Genomic DNA, 20,118 nt, shown 5'->3' on the forward strand with positions numbered 1-20,118 from the left:
GTCAATGGTTGTAGTAATACGGCAAGAAGTCTATAATTGAGGAGATATTTATGTAATTATGTAGATATATATATGACAGAGTTGTAACGAGGAATAATCAATATACACAGAATAGAAGCTTTGCTCTGTATCTTTGCTTCTCTTCTTTCTTTTTCTTTATTCTTTCTTTTTCTTCAATGTGCAGTTCATTTTGGAATTTTGAATTATTTATCCGACATTAAGAAGGAGAGTCGTAGTCTCGTAGATTGGTTGAAAAATTAAGCCAAATATTTTTGCCTCGCGACATTATGACGCGAACGAGAACAACAAAGGAAACAAACCAACATTTTATCTAAAATCAATAACACTGGAATTCATCAAAGAATGAGAGAAACCTCTATAGGGTTTGACATATTTCATAAAATGGAAAATAATGACCACTAGGGCTGGCTACAACCTTAGTATGATGAAAACGCTATAAAATTATGAAAATACCCTTAAAAAAAGAAAACGGTTCATTTGAGATCCTAACCGATGAAATTTCGTGAAACTAGGGTGGGGGCTAAAGGTCAAGCCACTAGTCCTACTCAAAACGTCGTTTTGCTTTGGCCGATCAAATTTCATCGAATTCTGACAACAATGAAGAAATTTCAGCCCAACCAAACCAAAGCAAAAAAAAAATTTGATTTCTATTAGTTGGTATTTTTGATAAATAACTCTAACTTTAGGACCAATCCTATGTCACATTACATTATGGAAACAAATTTTGCTTGGATAAATGTATTGAATCCTCTTGCAACGTTGGATAAGTCCATTAAATTCTCAATAATTAGTAGACAAGATTAAATTCGCAAGGGCTAAGAAAGCTAGAAGAGTAAACTAATCTCTCGTTTACATAGGGCAGGTGGGGCAGTTGATCTACTTAAGCCCACCGTGCTTGGTGGTCGATGCGCCTTTTTCCCTCCAATACTTCGTTAGCTGCGGCTGTGGGCCTCAAAACGGAGGATGGCGGAGAGATGCAAAATGACGAAAATGTCCACACCATGTATGGGCTACGTTTGTCATATAACGATTCACGTCTTTAAAATCCGACGTGTAAAACCAGACATGTAAAGACACCCATCACATGGAATGGTATCCTCCATCCCACCCCTCCATTAACTTCCCCAATAAGAGATCCTACTTCCGCGTGCCAACCTACGCACTCTCCTTTAGAGCTGTCCAAAAACATCGTGTCAAACTAAATCGATTGGCAAACTAGTCATTTAATCGGTTATTATAAAATATTAGCACGGTCGTTGTAGGCGTTGCCGCAACTCGGTGTTTTTTCGCATTAATTATGACAATTCAACGGCATAAGAAAACAAAAATTAACTATCAAATTATAGTCAATAGAAAAGGAATACAATTTTTTCTGAAAGACAAGTTCCAAACAGTAAAACTAACACATAAATTTACAACATAATAATAACATTAAGACAAACTCCAAACAAACCTGAATTTTCTCTTTTCTCCTTCAAACATGCAAGAACATTTTTTCTATAATTTTACCAGGTCGTCGATCATATTGCTGAACTTTAACAATATTGCAATACTCTTCCGGTACATAGCAATAATAACACTATCATAATTGGATAATTGAACTATCTGTATTTATGTAACTATTTTCATTGGCCTTTCATTCATCAATCATTGATCTATATTTTTTTATTCACTATAATTTGATAACATCATACTTAAATTCCAACATAATCTCTAACTTGAGTAATTTCACTAAGTCACTACTCCCACATGTTATTGTATCATCTCTCTACTTTTTTTTCCTAATTTCTCACAAACAGACAAAATAAAATCACCATTTCAGATAAACAAAATTAAGGTGAAAAATCGAGAAAAGGGAACGATTGTGATCCAAATGTGTTTTCTATATTGCTATGCCTATTACTCTTCTGACGTGAATCGCAACATTGATAATTAACTTTACCAGATTTATTTGATACACAGTCAGAAATTAGACATTTTCGTTTTAATCTATTAGTTTTAGTTTCGTAAGCAGGCTCCATCCCTATTTTTAAAAACAGAAACACAATTGTAAAAATTACAAAAGACTATGATAAAAAACAAATAAACATACAAATGACGGAGGCGAGTCATTTGATGTGTTCAAATCCGTTACCAGAAGATGAACCGCATAAGCCCTGGTTAATAGGTAAACTCGTGGTCAAGAGGTGATAATACTGGACATGGCCTTGGAAGGAGGGATGGTTATGGGTGTGGTCTCAGTTTTAATGAGAGGATTAGGAGGTTCTAAGATTGAAAGAGAGGTGAGAGGATTAGGAGGATAATGATGAAGAATTGACATAAGTAACACATGTCAATTTCATATTAATTCAACAATAACGGGTGTCTCCATATATGAATCTCAGATTGAAGTGGCAGTAAGAGCATGTCCAACCCAATTATCCATTTTGGGTACACAGTTTCTCATATTTTAAGTAAAAAAGTTATTTTAGGTTACCAGTTTTCTAACACTCTTCCAACCACATACCCCATTTTAACATCACATCAAATATTTTAATATTTTTCAACATAACTAACTTTAACTACCTTCAACTTTAAATTATTCTAAAAAATACAACTAATTTTTATTAACTTAATTTTAATGATTAATTTCAAAATAAGATTAAAAAAATTATTTATTTCGAAATTATTATTGAACTTTCATTTTATAGTCAATTAAGAGGAGGGAGCTACAATTTCGATAGATTAAAATAGGGATAAGTATCAGAAAAGCCCCTCTACTTTACAAAACGGCTCAACTGAGCCCTCTTACTTTTTTTCGGGTCATTCAAGCCCTCGTACTTTGAAGAATGGGCTCCGTTAGCCCTCCAAGACATTAACTGTTAAAATCATCCTATGTGGCAAATTTTTTTCATATGTGGCTTTTTGAAGAAAATAAAAAAATGGGTTCTAAAAATTGACATGGCAAAGGAGCCAAATCTCTCTCTCTCTCGTCAAATCTCTCTCTCTTCTGCAATTTTAAAATCTGAAAATTTTCAAAAAGATCGATGATGGGGACCAAACACCGGATCAAAAGTGAACCTCCGGCAACATGGTTCAAATTCAGAATTAGAAAGTCCTATTTGAAACTCAGAAAATCAAATCGAAGTCCTATTTCAAACCCAGATTCTTCATTGTCTTTTACTAATGCTTCCTCTTGTGTTCCTGAAATTGAACAATAAGAAGAAGATGTTGCTACGTGCTTGATCATGCTTCAAAGGATGACAAATGCAGATTATTCATCGTCTTTTACTAATTCTTGACTATTATTGGAGTTCATCAAAAACCCTCGTTCTTGCTCTTTGCCTCTCGGCGTAGCCGTTGATTAATTTAAGATCTAGGGTTCCTAGAGTTCCAAAACCACCACCTAGGGTTCCCGACAACAGCAGACTTGATTCGATTAGGAGGGCTTGGATGCTTTCAATGCTAGGTAGGAAATGAAAATGTTAAAGCACATTGACGGAGATGGAGCTTCCATGGCTGCTTGGAAGAGGGGAGAGAGAGGACACGTGTCCAATTTTCAATGGGCAAAGACACATGGCCGTCGAGTTAGCAAATAGCAAATAATTCAAAAAAATCCATCTCATTACTTAACTGCCAAATCAGCACAGTTATAACAGAAGTTAGCATGAGGGGCTGCTTTGGCTCATTCTTGTAAGTAGAGGGGCTTGGATGATTCGAAAAAAAGTAAGAGGGCTTAATTGAGCCGTTTTGCAAAGTAGAAGGGCTTTTTCAATACTTCTCCCGATTAAAATACATAGAATTTTTAAATCTCTATCATTGGTTTAATTCTACGGCTTAGATTGGTTGGGTGGGGCTGAGGGTTTTCGAGAAGCGTGTTACTTCATTCTCTGCCATAGGATTGCAACGATTGGAAACGGAAATTGGAGTTTCTTCAACGAGTTTCGCGCGAACGGGAAAGAAAGAGAGAGAAATCTGATTTTTTTTTTATTATTTGTCAGAATTTAGGTAAAACTTTATCTACCTAGATTTGTTGTACCAAAATTGAGTAGAGAAATAGGTTACCCGTCGAAAACAAGTAAAATGAAAAAGTTTCATCTAAACTAGCTTTTTACCCATTTTAAGGTATGGATTGGACTTGTTATAATACCCAAAAAATTTAAAAATTAAAAATAGTAAATACTTTTGTAAGTCATAGGATTCGGAACCTCATGGAATGAAACAAACCTTGCCTACTACGCCTTGGCACTGATCTACAGATTATTTATGGCATTGAAAGTAAACAAATTCAGATACTATGACCTAGTTTGGCAAAACATTTTCAAAGTAGCAGATATGCTAGCAGAAACAGTGTTAACAGAACGCTGGACAATTTTAGTGGTAGATATGCTGCATGAATGGTTGGTAGTGTTTGGTTCAACTTTTGTTGGTAATATTTATGTTGTGTAGCATTTTGTGACATATTACGTGCAGGGGTATTATGCATTTTAGTTGTAACAAAGATATATAAATGTATTTATACATAAAATTTAATTTATAAATAAAGATAATTAATTAATTTATAAAGTAAAGGTAATTAATTTATAATTGGAACCGTCACAAAATAGGGGACAAAATAGACATTAATATCCAAATGCTACAAAAATGCTTCAAAATTGTAGCATTTGAAAAAAAGATAACTTTATGCTACTAAAAATCTCTTGGACTACGTGCATGAAAAATATTGTTTGGATGAGTACTAGCATTTATACTAATAAATAGGTATAAATGCTATAAAAAAACCTTTACCAAACGGGTCCTATATCTCAATTAATCATAGGGACACGTGTCAATACCTGATCAATCCCTCAATCTTTTAAATATGAGATATGTTAACGAAAACTCATCGAAAAATCACAAAAACCAATTAGACTGTCAATGACCGATCGAATGATCAGTTAATTTTATATCAAAAACTGACCGAAACCAACCGGGGAGATCCCCACTCTCCAGTCTCCACTCCCCACGCACATCAATTGTTCTTGTAGTCGAATATTTCTTATCTGAAAATATATTTGAAAAATTATAGGCTTATATATAGTCAAATGAAAGAACACAAAATATGTCGTCACAAAATCTCAAAATTATTAGTTCAGTAGTGTAACTGTAAAGTCGTGTCGTTGTCTCATGCAAACTGCCAATACTTCTTTTTCTCCTCCCCCACACGCTCCTCTCCCACCACCGCAACAACCGCAGATTTTTTTATACTTTTTTCTCATTCTCTGTCTCCTCAGATATATAATTTTTATGGTAAATTCCAAATTCAATCAAGGCAGTTTTCCCTAAAACGTGTATTATGATATGGAATTGACGAAATTGCCCAGCTCATAAATAATTATCGCAAGTCCACTTGTGTGGTTGACAACGGTTTGAGTACCCTTCTAATTAGAGAAAATAAAAAATCGTATCCATTTACGATGTCCTATACCAAAATCATTTAAAACATTATTTAAAATTTCAAAATCATAATCGTTCATCATCGGATACTCGTTTACTATTTAACTTTTAATAATTTTATTTTTAATAAATGATTGGATAACCATTTTCAAACCCCCATATCCGAACTCATCCTAAACCCGAATCATGCATTCAAAACATGATAAAATAACGTGACACTTTCTTTCAATTTTCAGTGTTAAAACAAAACCAACAATCTAAATAAAATAATAAACCAACAACGTAAAATAAGTCTACGTCATCCAAATTACAAAACAATCAGGTCTTTTTTATGGCACAACAAAACAACCAAGTCACTAACAAAACAATACGATTTGTTACAAGCAAAAAAATTGCAAACACTTCATAAACCTCAAGTACCAGAAACTAATAAATCCATAATTCTCTACTTATCTTCACAGTAAATTGAAGAAATATCACTATAAAACTTAACACAAACCAATAATACAATTTAAAACATCACATAACATACCAATTATTAAACAGTTCGGGTACCCGATTCGATATCGAAAACCAAAATCGATCATCAATCGTGATGGATTTGAAAAATAAAATCAAAAATATTTCTAAACTCTATAAAATCGATTTTTGATTTTTAAACATATCGAATATCCTGTGGATAGTTCCCTGATGTATTTTTTTGCCATCCCTAACTAGCAAGGATAATTTTGGCTCGGCGAAAAAGTACAAAGGTTGTATTAAGATAATTTCTAATTTCTCGCAATTTACACCGGCTGTTATTCCCGCTCATTTTTGCTTATTTTTAAAAAATCTGTCTACTGCGCGGGTCCATCTTCGTAAGTTTAAACTCGCTCGCAGGCTACCCCTCCACGTCACCAAACAGTAATTCTGTTTCATTTTTCATAAGTCTGAACTACTCGAAGACAAAGATCATTTAATTTGAATTTATAAAGCCATAAAATAAAAAAATAAATCAGTCTTCCTCGCTCTCCACTTCCCTCATACCACTCTATTATAGAAATAGAAATCCTCTCTGCAACTCCTTTGTCTTAAAGAAGAAGAAACAATCTCTCTCTGTTTCTTCTACTTTCTCTCTCTGTGCGTATTCCTTCGATTGCTTAAAGCGTGAAAGCCGATAAAAAAACACACAATGTTACTCGCTTTTGTGTATCAAGCCATGTGAGCTCACTGACAGATTCTCTCCTCCTCCTCCTCCTCCTCCTTCTTTCTATTCTACTTTCTTCATTTTGATTTTTCTACGGAGCAATCACCGGCTCGCTACGTCTAATCAATGGCATCGTCTTCGCGGGCACGCAGTAGCTCGCCGTTCTCGTATCGTAAATCCTCCAGTCCTTACTCGTCCACTTCATCGTATTCTTCTCTCTCCAGTAACCGGTTAATGCCTCGCTCGTGCTCTTCCACGGCTTCCTCGTACTTCAACTCGGGAGGACGATCCATGACTCCTAGTCGTAGCCGTTCCGATTCGATGTACAGCGGTCCACGGGGGCACAATACTCCCTTGCCAGTAGGTTACGGCTCGGAGGAGCTGATTGCAGAGCCACTCGACGCGCCGCGGAATGGAGAGAGTATCTCGGTGACGGTTCGCTTCCGACCAATGAAGTAAGGGTAGATCTGAGTGTACGGGATCAGATCTGTGGGTTGTTTGTTTAGTTTAAATTGAAATCCATTCTTTTTTGGGGTTGCGTTTTGGAGCAATGTGATCGAATTGTTTAGTTCTGATTGTTTGCTGGAAATTATTGTAGCGAGAGGGAGTTTCAAAGAGGAGATGAACTCGCTTGGTTTGCGGATGGGGATAAGATCGTGAGGCATGAATATAATCCGGCAACGGCTTATGCGTTTGGTATTTTTCATTTAGATTTTTCAACTTTTTTCCTTTTTTTCCCAGTGAATATCAATCGGTAGAATTCATATGCAAACTCAATAGACGGCGTATAATGTTGAATGAGTGACTTGCTAATGCAATTGAGATTAATTTTGCAATTAAAGTATCTGCTGCTGTTTCATTTTATTGATATGGGGATGGCTTACTCTTGCAGATAAAGTTTTCGGTCCTCAAACACCTTCACCTGAGGTATATGAAGTAGCTGCTAAGCCTGTAGTCAAGGCTGCAATGGAAGGTGTTAATGGTACGGTCCGTACGGATATGGTTTCAAAATTTTCTTACTAATAGATATGAAATTTTTGTGTGAATTTATTGTTAGTAATAGGAATGAAATCGGTTAAATGCCATCACTTAATTTACTGCCTTGATTGACTTATGTATTTAATTCAACAAAGGACTTTCTTAATTTAGCATGACTGCTAATTTGCACAGGGACAGTATTTGCCTATGGTGTTACGAGTAGTGGAAAGACACACACTATGCATGTAAGTTAAGTTTCTTGATTTGATTTATTTTTATCTTTTTCTTCTCATATATTATATTTGCTTGAATTCCAGTTCTGACGGCAAATTGCATGCTAAGGAACTATGTTTTTAAAAGTGTACCCTTGTCAAATGAAAATGGTGTCCAGTTATGAGCTTTTAGGGGTCAGGAAAAAGTGGAGTGGAATTTTTGAGGAGTAATGTTGTATTCAATAAGAAAGTTCGTTGCAAACTATGTTGCAGGATTGTATATGATGTTTGATCACTAGGTGAGTATTGAGTTCTTTGCTTGAGAATAGTGTAAGCTTTATTATATCTTCATGGAGTTGAAATGTGACGAAATTTCAACTTCAACAAGAGCAGCCTCAGCCACACTTCTTCTTCATGATAAGCAACAGTTGTCCAAGACTTGTAGACTTAGAAAAACACTGCGATTTCTTCTTGGAATCTTTATTTACTACCAAGTAAATTAAAGATCTGAACTCCCCATGTTTATATAGTTTGTACTAATTTCAATGCTCTCATATAACACTGTATGGGCATAATTGTATATCCTTGGCAATTTTTCCAAACTTTTCTTTTTCTCATTGACATTTGGCACAAGTTGTTTTGGATATGTGGCAACACAAGAAATGGCAGGATAAGAACTGAAAATATTAGATTTAAGTTTGGAGTATAATCGATTGAATATAAGATACAGAAAATTGTCCAATTATATTGGACATGTACAACATAGAGATATTGGCATACAAGTTCTATAGAGGAGCAGAAATTGAAGTAGGAGATTCTGAAAAGGGGATGGGCAGCCAAAAAGACTTGAATGGAAGTGATAAGGGTTAAGGAAAGAATGGTGAGGACAGAGGATTCATGTAGCTAATCCCAAATTGTTTGGGTTAAAGGCTTGATGGTGAGGACTGAGGATGATTTAAACATGGTGAAACTCCTTTTGGTCTTAGTCATTCGCATTCTTGACTCTTGATTACGACATTTTTGTGAATTTCTTAATATGAATCCTGCATGTAGTACGCAGGTCTAGTTCTTAACTCATTTTTTTATGATAATATGAGCAGGGGGATCAAAATTCTCCAGGGATTATACCGTTGGCCATAAAGGATGTTTTCAGCATTATTCAAGATGTAAGTGTAATTACATGACATAATTCCTTTGAAGTTTCTTATTGTCAGTTGCAGTTTAAGCTCTTGGTTCCTTCCTTACCGAGGAATAACTCTCTTAAGGCACCTAATTATTCTTTCATTCTTTTTATTCCCTAAAAAAATTAGTGTAGACTATAGATTTATTGAATTATGCAGTTGATATTTGTGCTACACTTCAATATATCTGGCATCTGAAACATTTCTTTAAGTTTCCTAGTGCTTTAATTGTCCACATCTCTGCTCCTTTTCGGCCAGTTTAACTTGCCCACAAACTTAAATTTCTAACCATTTCGGGTTTACTTTGCTTGAGAATGAAATGGGTGTTTTATAGAAATTTAATGTAATTAGTTTTCACTATTGATTTGTATCTTACAATTTTTTTATTTATTAGATCTAGGAATGGCTAATTTATCTCTTTGGTAATTCTCTTTACAAGTTAACATTTAGTTGATTGGTATACATTTTTTTAGTTAAATTTCTTTTTATTTCTATTTATCAATTTAAGGATGAGATATGAAATGTGAATACCTAACTGCAATCTTATTTTAGACTCCAGGAAGAGAGTTTTTACTCCGTGTCTCATATCTGGAAATCTACAATGAGGTAAGTGAAACTGCACATGTAATATGTGGTATGTATGCATGTATACATCAGCATTCATGTTTACAGTTTAAGATAAGGCATGTGTACGGTGCATATAATAGTTTATTCCATGTGGTGCCTGAGGGTTTTGAAGCATCAATTATCCTCAAGTATTGATTCTTATTATAAAGCAGTGATATGATCTTTTTTCCTGTTTGTACCTCTTTAAACTCCAGGTGATAAATGACTTGCTTGATCCAACAGGTCAAAATTTGCGCGTCAGAGAAGATGTTCAGGTTTTTTGCTCAACTTGTGATTAATTCTAATTTTCTTTTTCATGCTTCTGGAACAATGTGAACTCTTCTCGTCATATTTCTCATTTGTTTTCTTTTGTTGAATGAGATTTATGTTCTAGCAGTTGACATTGTAGGTTGTTAACCTATTTAATTATTTTCAAAATTTGAGAAGAAAATAATAAAGTTGGATGACATTGTTTGCAATAAATCCTTCAGTTGCCTTTAAAATTTGACGCACTTATGCTGGGATATGTTTGGCTAATAACTTGAAAGTTTCTCTTTCATGTGGCCATTTTTCTCTTTATTTTGGGGATTGCATTCTTCTTGTTCTTATATACACATGCATACATTCTTAGGGAACTTATGTTGAGGGTATAAAGGAAGAAGTGGTTTTGTCTCCTGGGCATGCACTATCTTTCATTGCTGCTGGGGAAGGTACTCACTGGGACCTCTTCTTTATATACCTTCATTGTGTAAGTTCTTGATACGATAATAATACTGCTCAACTTATATATATCTGGCAGAGCATCGTCACGTTGGCTCAAATAATTTTAATCTGTTCAGCAGCAGAAGTCACACCATATTTACACTGGTACAATATAATCACATTCTATTATTTTACAACCTGTTGGTCCATTTCTTTACAAGTTGTTTTGATTTTTTTTCCGTGCACGAATGTCATTGTGCTCTGTTTTCTACCATGTGAGCAGTATCTTGCAGTGCCATCATATTACTCTATATGCTAGTGGTCCTGGGTCCTTTAACGTGTCACATGTTTGTTCTAGAACACTTAAGAATTTAGCAACTGCTGTTTTGTTGTTGTTGTTGTTTTGTACCTCTGCCACTTTTAAAGAAGGTAATCTGAATGACTTTAGTATTATGCAATCTAATGCTTTTTTTCCATGGCGTGATTTGTGTGCTTTGAATCCAACACAGTAAAGCCTTATTCTGGAGAGCCCTAAATAAGCTATCCATAAACCTCCTCTACATCACAGTCATGGCAAGTTGCACACGGTTTTTTCCTCATTATGCACACCACAACAATCTGTTATCCAGGCACAAGAGCATCATTTCAAATCATATTTTCTTACACTGACTTCATAATTGTCTCCTGGCCTAATCCATGCTTCAGGACTCAATAGAATTACAGCATAGATTTTAATAAGCTAAGAGATTTTTTTGTGTGGAACTTACCACACTTGTGATTTCTTTTGTGTATTCTTAAATGTAAAGAAGACGGTATTCACAAATATTTGTTGGAACAACAGATCATATTAATTCATGATATTAGATCAAGTATATTAGTTTTGGGTTATGTGCTTCGCATATCTTGGTCACATTCTTTCTTTTCTTTAGTTTTCGTCGACCATATGCATGCTCAACAAAACATTTGCTTGAGATGTTTATGATGTACTTTTTCTTGTGTGCATCTTCTCAAAAATTCTACTGAATTGGAAACAAAAATTTGGTGTTTCTTGCAGATGATTGAAAGCAGTGCCCATGGTGATGAATATGATGGAGTGATCTTCTCTCAACTTGTACGGTTGAGTTCATTTTCCCCCTCTCTTTGTCACCATTAGGAAGCAAAAATTTTCTTAGCCAGATAACTGATTACTATTACCTGTTCCTGTTTGTTTGTTTCTCTTGTCCAAAGAATTTAATTGATCTAGCTGGTTCTGAAAGTGCAAAGACTGAAACTACCGGAATAAGGAGAAAGGAGGGATCATACATAAATAAGAGTCTTCTGACCCTTGGAACTGTAGGTGCCTTTTGAGTTCATATTTTGTTTTGATTGGATCAATCCTTCTGTTTACTTTTGCTGGTTGATTATGATTTATAAGTTGTTCTTTGTCTTCTCAAATGGGGTAAAACAAAGAAAATCTTTAATACGCTGTCTTCAGAACTATCAGTCTCAAGTTAACATTCTAACTCAACTCCCTCCAGATAACATTAATGCTGAGTCTATGGTAGGTGGCTCTTCAAGCATACAATCTATAATTTATGGTAATGATTTTCATGGTTAAGCCTAGATTGGCAGGGACACCAGTCTTCACTGTTGTTAAAGTCCTTTTCTAGTCTACAGCCGACTTAGTCAGTTACTAGTAATAATATTGACTGCTAAATCTATGCGGTTGCGGTAGAGCAATGCAAAGCTTTAATGCTGTATTAGCATTAGTTTGATCCAGTTTAACTCAACTCTCATAATTGAGTTGATGGGAGACGGCTTTGTAAGAATATCAATCATAGTTACTATATTGATAATTTCCAAGGTGAAGTAGAGATTCGTAGGGCACAGTGTTTGGCTGTTGATAAACTTCTTATCTAGTCTTCCGAGTTTCTACTACTGAGTCAAACTACCTAATGTAAGTGGGTATAGGCTCTAAGATTTAGAATGAAATTATTCTGTTACTGCTGGAAAGTGTCGTCTCCTTATCTATGTTAGTCCATTTCAAGTTTGTGAACTGATTTATGGTTGCAACATGAAGGTAATAGGAAAGCTAAGTGAAGGGAAGGCATCTCATGTTCCATACCGTGATTCCAAGCTTACCCGCCTTCTGCAATCTTCATTAGGTGGCCATGGACATGTTTCGGTGAGTTGAGACGTGAAATCAGTATGTGATTGGTGAAAAAAAAAATACTAGACACAAATTTGCATTTGCTGTGGATTTTTTTTAAATGAGTGGAGTTAACTGGTTCGACTGTTACGAAAACAAAATTCAGTTCTACATATGCCTTTTTGTTTTGCCCTTTAAAGTGCAGTTTTTCATGTTTCAATTTTAATATTCACAACACTAAACATATGATACAATCTTCTTGTAGAATTACTTTGATCATTAATATACAATGCCTACCAATGCATCTAGTAGTTTTTTTAAAAAGATATTAATCTTTCTGTTTTTTTTCTCCTTATTTTACAGCTTATCTGTACTGTAACTCCTGCATCTAGTAGCATGGAGGAAACTCATAATACATTAAAGTTTGCTAGTAGGGCAAAACGGGTTGAAATCTATGCCTCGCGTAATAAGGTGCGCTATAAACTCTTAAGACTTTACACTAGAAATATTTTATGCCCAGGTACTGTTGGTTAAAGTCCACTTGCATGCCTTTGAAAATACATGCCATTTTAGATCATCGATGAAAAGTCTTTGATCAAAAAGTACCAAAAAGAAATCTCGAGTTTGAAAGAAGAGCTAGATCAGCTAAGGAGGGGAATGCTTGTTGGTGTCAGTCACGAGGAGCTCATGAATTTAAGGCAAAAGGTTTTTATACTCTCTCTCTCAACCTCTCAATCTCTCACCCTTGAATTGCTTTCTTTAGTGTACCTATATTCTAACTAGTAAAGATCTCAATTTAATGTCTTTTGTTCGTTGAATAGCTGGAGGAAGGTCAAGTCAAGATGCAATCGAGGTTGGAAGAAGAAGAGGAAGCAAAGGCTGCTCTAATGAGTAGAATTCAGAGGCTAACGAAGCTCATACTTGTTTCGACAAAGAATTCAATCCCTGGATGTTTGAATGACGTGTCCAGTCATCAAAGGAGCCATTCTGTTGGAGAAGATGATGTGAGTTCTTTTTCAGTTAGTCGAGGAATTGCTGATCAAGAGTTAGTCTTGTGAATAAAAGCACGGTTGTTTTTTTATATAATTTCTTAGCGTTTTATTATCAACTTTTGAAAAAGTTGAAGGTGTTTAGTGTGCGATTCTAGTGGGAAGAAGGAATAACAGAAGCATAAATGCGTGGTTAGTGTTTTTTTGTTCATTGGTGATGTGGATTTGATCCCATGCCTGTATGGCTTGGCGGTGAAGAGCATGACTACTTGAACTCGTGGTGTTCCTCGTTTTGTCTCAAGTTATGAAAAAGTAGTAGTTAGTGACACATTCCTGCAAAAATAAGACTATTAAATGAGAGCTTCATGGTCTTGAACACCTTTGTGCTTTGATGATGTACAAATCTATCACTTAATGCTTAATGACCCACTCAAATCAGTGCTATGATTTGTTCTTGGTTCACAGTAAATTTGATTATTAGAGTGGTTATTTGCCTAAGAATTTCTTATCTGATCATTCCCCTCCAAATGATACTGGGTTCTCCTTAAAATCTTTTCGCTGCTACTACTACTAGCACTTATCCTATGAAAGAAAATGATGTTCATCTTTCCTCGCTTCTTTACCAGAGGTTGGATGTTTTGAAACAGGGCTCACTGCCAGTAGAAGGCGAAAATCAGAAAGACTCTCCATTGTCTTCTTCTCGAGTTCCATCAGATCCATCTTCTGACTTTAAACATAGAAGGTCTTCCAGCCGGAGAAACGAGGAATTCTCATCGGCTAGCAGTACGGTCACTGATACTCAAGTGGGAGAACTTATAGTTGGTTCAAGACTACCAGCAGTATGTTTAACTTACTCATAATTTGGTCATTTTAGTTGTCTTTTGGTTTTAATTTTATTTAGCACCTAATTGCCTTTACCTTTTCTAAAGCGAAGGAAAGGTGCTTGTGACATCCGTCTCCCGAATTATTTCATGTTTTGCTACTGTCTTGAAATACTAAATGACTATTTTATGTCCTCCTTTAGACTCTGGTAGTTGGTCCTGGCTAAAGGACACTCCTTTGACTGTACTCAAATGTTCATATGGTCCTTGTATTGTGTGTTATTTTGATCCTTTTAAATGCATTTCAAAAAAAGAGTTCCAGGAAAGGAAAAGGGCTTTCTAGAAAAAGAATGATTTAACAATTCAAAATATTTCTTGGAGAAGAAAAATTAAGGATTAATGGACATGGTGATTAGACTGTTATATCCTTCTCTGATTCTTGCGTATTGGTCATTTTATTTTTTACTTTTTGAATATATCTGGTTAATGATATTCAACTGTGTATTATGGGCTTGGATCGTCATAGACACTGAAATTGCTTCAGCAGAAGTTGCCTCAAGTTTTGTGCGTTTACTATTATAGGGTGGTACGAGTTCAGATCAAATGGACCTTATTGTTGAGCAAGTTAAGGTACTTGCTGGAGAAATTGCGTTCAGCACTAGTACCCTTAAGCGCCTTGTAGAGCAGTCAATAAATGATCCTGACAGCTCAAAAATTCAGGTATAACCTTATTCCCTTTGTTTTCGAATTTTGTTGATTGTAACCGCTCTGAATTTGCTTCATACTGCTGATAAATGATTTGATACTCTGGCTCGGCATGATGAACGTACTGAATTTTCAATTCTTTCGAGCTTTTTGATGGTTTTATGTGCAATCTTTAGGTCAATGGTCTATTTGTGCTAAAAATCTTATATTACATTCATGTTTTGAGTGCCCAATGATTCTTGTTTTACATGAATCAAACTGGTTATATGTGAATTCGTATACAACATATACGCTAATGCATTTTCCCTTTGCATGTCATGCATTTAATCGTGAATGAACTTACTTAATTTGTTCTGTGTCTTAGTCTGCTTGAACTTCAATTTATTCCACTGGAGTATAATCTATTAAAAAAATTGATGCTTTGTATTTGTCATCCATCACTTCAAATTTCCTAGTGATACAGATGTGATTTACTTTAAGAGCATTTATATATCTACCCAGATGACCAGTCCAACGTTTCTCCATTTTTTTTTCACAATTTCAGATACAGAACTTGGAACGAGAGATTCAGGAAAAAAGGAAGCAAATGCGAGTTCTAGAACAACACATCATTGAAAGTGGTGAGGCTTCCATTGCTAGTGCATCATTGGTTGATATGCAGCAGGTAAAAGAGTTTATTCATACCTTCATTTTTGCTATTCTCATATAACTGGCTGCTACCTTGATTCATTTTAATCCCATTCCTGTTGCAACAGACGGTTATGAAGTTGATGACACAGTGTAATGAAAAGGCTTTTGAGCTGGAGGTTAGTATTTTTTTAATTGGTATACCATTGAACTATTGAGTGGAATGGTGCATTCTATTATGATAGAATTTATTTAGCAATGTTTGGTTTGGAGAGGAAGCAGGTCTTTTGACTTTTGAGAAAAACTAAACATGTGCTCCTGAAAAGCAACCATGCAATTGTATTAACAATTCCTTGGGTATGGGAGACATTTCCTGAAACTCCAAGGAGGGAGGAATTCTTTTGCATACAATCTCATTTGCTTCAGTCTTTATTTTTATCACGTATTAGATGGTCTTGCTGTGCGATGCATGTTCAGTGTCAACGTATTCTTTTGATCTACGGATTGACGTGGTGCATCAGTTTTCATCAAGCATGCCTTATTGTCTAAAATTAAATAAAAGATTGTTTGATCAACTATGCAGATAAAATCTGCTGATAATCGTATCCTCCAGGAACAACTGCAGAATAAGGTCAGAATATCCATCTCTATTTTCTTTTGTCCTTATTTGATGTGTTAATGCTGGTAATTTGGTTTAAGAGCAATATCTTTCTGGTTGAGGATGTTCGTGATGGCAGCTTTATCTACCCAATATGCAATCTTGTTGAATATTTCCCTTTCTCCTTTTGTATGATGTCTGATAATGTATTGTCTGATTTTCGGCAGTGTACTTTGAATATGGAATTGCAAGAAAAGGTGACACTTTTGGAGCAGCAGCTGGCTTCAGTTGCAGGCGATAAATTGCCCCTGGCTCCTCAACAGAGTGTTTGTGATGATTATGTTGACGAGTTGAAAAGGAAGGTTCAATCTCAGGTGATTTCTTCATAACCAGAATGAACTAGCTCCTAATTTAACTTTATGACATTTTTTTATTTTTGTTACTCTTACGTCTTGTCCATTTTTTGCTGCTTCATATGTTTCTACACAGAAGCGTAGGTTAACTTCTGGCTCTTTAAGCTATTCTTAATTGTCTATTTTGCGCTTTATGTAATCCTTTTGTTTGTCATCATTGACAAACATTTTCTATTAATTTCACGTTGAAGTGCAATTGTACTTCTGTTGAGTTGGTGTATTCTGGAGACAATGACACATCATTAAACTACTATTTATTGTTCGGGTATCATGTCCCATAGAAATGTCCAACACAGTGGGATATAATAAGCAGTCTAGTCTGTTGGGTCGTTTTAATTAATCTTATTAGCATTGTATGGCTCAGTTGCAGTTAGTTCTTTTCATCATGGAAGGTTTTATGAGAACATGGAACTAAGGTTGATTGGATCCAAACTCACAAATATCTTTTAATTTCAAGATGTTCCGAGTGAGATTTGAATTCAAGGCCTTTGAGTTTATGACTGGCCCCCATGTCCCATTCTCATTTTCTCTGCAGTACCTTCCTGTGTGAAATGTTATTTTAACTCTCAAATCTCCCCCCGACTCCTCGTTCCGGCACAAAGTCTAAAACTTTATCGTTTGATCAAAAGAATATGTATAAATATGCACTTGGAGGTTTTGGATGTGTGTTTCTTTGGCCTGATAAAGTTTGAAAGAGCTGGATAAAGTATGGGGTTTTGGATGGTGGCAGTTTTTGATACCATTTCAGGACTTAAGTCTTTGAGAAATAACTCTGATGAGAATAAAAGGCAAAGAGAGATTAACAGACGCCTTTGGCCTAACCTAGGCACTCTCAGATCCATATTCAAAGGTGTTCCCATTTTTGAAATGAGAGAAATAAAAATAAACATCCCATCGCAGATTTTTGGGTGGTTCACTTCAGATTACCTACTGTTCCACCAGGTACAGTTAGCTGAGCGGTAGGCATGGAAATGTGGACTGAACTTTGAACTTTATATCTCAATAAATCACACCAAAGGACATGGAGACTTGCATCACTGATACCCAATAAAATTATTGACATTATTGGGTTTATGCAGGTCATGAAATTAGAGGAAAGTGAACACCTGATTCGTGTTTTCTTTAGTTATCTGGCTAATGGAATATTCATAAATGCACTTTGAGAGTATCTGCAGCTGTGGTGCAAGGAAATGTTAGTTTTTGGTGCACCGTTAATCATTTTACCATGTCGTAATCCGGCGCTAAAGTCGAAAAAACTGTTCTAGTCATTAGCTTATGGCTGACCAGTGCCTTAAAAGCTGAACTGATTTACATTTTTTCTGGCTTTTCTCTACAGGAGGTTGAGAATGAAAAACTGAAGCTGGAACATGTTCAGCTTTCAGAGGAGAACAGCGGGTTGCACGTGCAGAATCAGAAACTGGCTGAGGAAGCATCTTATGCAAAGGAACTGGCCTCTGCTGCTGCCGTTGAACTGAAGAATTTGGCTGGTGAAGTGACCAAGCTTTCATTGCAGAATGCAAAACTGGACAAAGAGTTATTGGCTGCTCAAGAGTTATCACATTCTCGAGGTGGTGCAATGCAACCTCTTAATGGTGTTAACCGCAAGTATAGTGATGGCATCAGATCAGGAAGGAAGGGGCGGCTCTCTAGCAGAGCTAACGAAATTTCAGGATTTGCCTCTGATGACTTCGAATCCTGGAATCTTGATCTAGATGATTTGAAGATGGAACTGCAGGCAAGGAAACAACGGGAAGCGTCACTTGAGGCGGCCTTAGCAGAGAAGGAATTTATAGAAGATGAATACAGGAAAAAGGTTGAAGAGGCAAAAAGAAGGGAGGAAGCTTTGGAAAATGATTTGGCGAATATGTGGGTACTGGTTGCCAAGTTAAAGAAAGAGGGAGCAGCTGGTCCTGAGAACACTGATGAGAGGCAAGATGATGGGATAGATCAATTCAGGCATTCAAAAACAAATGGCATTGATGGTTATGCTGTCCAGAAAGAAAGTCAAATATTAGATGTGACAAAACCAACGCAGGAAATTCCCAAGGAAGAACCCCTTGTTCTTCGCCTCAAGGTAGCACCAAAATATTTGCATATGTTTACCATTTAATTGTATTTTCTAATTCCATCTAAAGTTTCAAATTCAGGGGAGGTTAATTTGGGATTCCTATCAAAATATTGTCTATTAGTGATTTGAAGTGATCCGTAGTACAAAACAGAACAAAAGTATAGCCATTTAACTAGTAGTGGTCGAGTGATGAAGGAAAAGTTCTTGCAGAAGAAGAGGGATATCTTGGAAGATGTAGGAATCAATTGTCTGTACAAACATTTTTATGTTTTATTTCTTTTGAACTGCATCTTTATGGTTTCAGGCGAGAATGCAAGAGATGAAGGAAAAGGAACTAAAAAACATGGGAAATGAAGATGGAAATTCCCACATGTGTAAAGTATGCTTTGAATCGCCTACTGCAACAATTCTTCTCCCCTGTCGACATTTTTGTTGTAAGTCACTTCAAATTTCTTAACTTCCGACATTTTATTGAGTTTAAGATTTGCTTATTTCTGGTGTACATATTGCAGTATGTAAATCATGTTCGCTTGCTTGTTCTGAGTGTCCATTTTGTCGCACAAAGATAGCAGATAGACTTTTTGCATTCACTTCATGACAATGCCGTAAGGCAACCCGAGGTAAAGTCCAGCATCTTCTGTTTATTTTATTTCTTATATCCTTGAGGCACAGTGGCCCTTCATACCATAAACAACTCCTGATATGCTCACTCAATTGAGAAAATAAAGACGGATAGAAGTAAACAAGAGAAACTTCTAACCATCAGTCTACTTGTTTATCATTTCCATGAGAAAAAGCCGCCCCCCTTCATCATGCCCCAGAGCTGAACTATTTTTCCTTTGTCTGTCAATTTATCTGATTTGGCATGTATCCTACGCATGCTTTCATTACTGACTACCGAGCAATCTCCATTTTTTATTTGCAGGTTGTCATTGTTATCCTGTTCGTTGTAAGCCATACAACGGCAGGTATATTCTTTTATTAGTTCACATGTATTTAAATTGTCTAAAAGGGTTTATATACCAATTTATTGTTTTTGTACCTCTCCCCTAGGGGTTGTAAAATAAGGGGAATTTAAGGTAAAAACTTAAGCATTAAGAGAAGATATAATTGCTTTGCTTTTGAGAAAAAAATTGTGTCATCTGTTTTGCTGTGTATACAGAATGGTATATATATATATATATATATATATATATTTAATTATTTTTTTTAAAGTAGCAATTTCCCTTGCGTACTTGTACTATTGATTTCCGGAAAATAAAAACAGAACACACTTGAAAAACACTTCAACCAAACACACCCTTAGCCTTATAACGAAGCAATTTTTCTCTGTTATCCTTTATCAAAAAAAGAAGATTCTTATATTACATTACTCATTAGCAGTAAGAGTGAATGGAATCCTGATCATCTCCAATCAATGTCTACGCAGGCTTGCTTTATTCAAGAGCTAGTAACTTCACATTCGTTC

At 35.7% G+C, this 20,118-nt stretch overlaps 1 protein-coding gene across 1 annotated transcript; it reads left to right on the plus strand.

The window, feature by feature from the left end:
• The first annotated feature begins 6,456 nt into the window (after nucleotides 1–6,456).
• Nucleotides 6,457–19,793, plus strand: LOC119991836 (kinesin-like protein KIN-7D, mitochondrial). Its single transcript, XM_038838322.1, has 25 exons — nucleotides 6,457–7,077; nucleotides 7,221–7,318; nucleotides 7,515–7,604; nucleotides 7,793–7,845; nucleotides 8,913–8,978; nucleotides 9,546–9,599; nucleotides 9,815–9,874; nucleotides 10,231–10,309; nucleotides 10,399–10,466; nucleotides 11,356–11,412; nucleotides 11,529–11,633; nucleotides 12,361–12,465; nucleotides 12,793–12,900; nucleotides 13,003–13,134; nucleotides 13,251–13,433; nucleotides 14,066–14,257; nucleotides 14,822–14,959; nucleotides 15,489–15,608; nucleotides 15,700–15,750; nucleotides 16,155–16,202; nucleotides 16,397–16,543; nucleotides 17,919–18,656; nucleotides 18,955–19,084; nucleotides 19,163–19,270; nucleotides 19,576–19,793. Exons 1-24 carry the CDS (start codon nucleotides 6,749–6,751, stop codon nucleotides 19,246–19,248), a joined length of 3,237 nt encoding a protein of 1,078 aa, XP_038694250.1. The 5' UTR covers nucleotides 6,457–6,748; the 3' UTR covers nucleotides 19,249–19,270; nucleotides 19,576–19,793.
• The last annotated feature ends 325 nt before the right edge of the window (nucleotides 19,794–20,118 follow it).

Source organism: Tripterygium wilfordii, chromosome 22 (assembly GCF_013401445.1).
Source record: "Tripterygium wilfordii isolate XIE 37 chromosome 22, ASM1340144v1, whole genome shotgun sequence".
Taxonomy (NCBI): Eukaryota; Viridiplantae; Streptophyta; class Magnoliopsida; order Celastrales; family Celastraceae; genus Tripterygium; species Tripterygium wilfordii.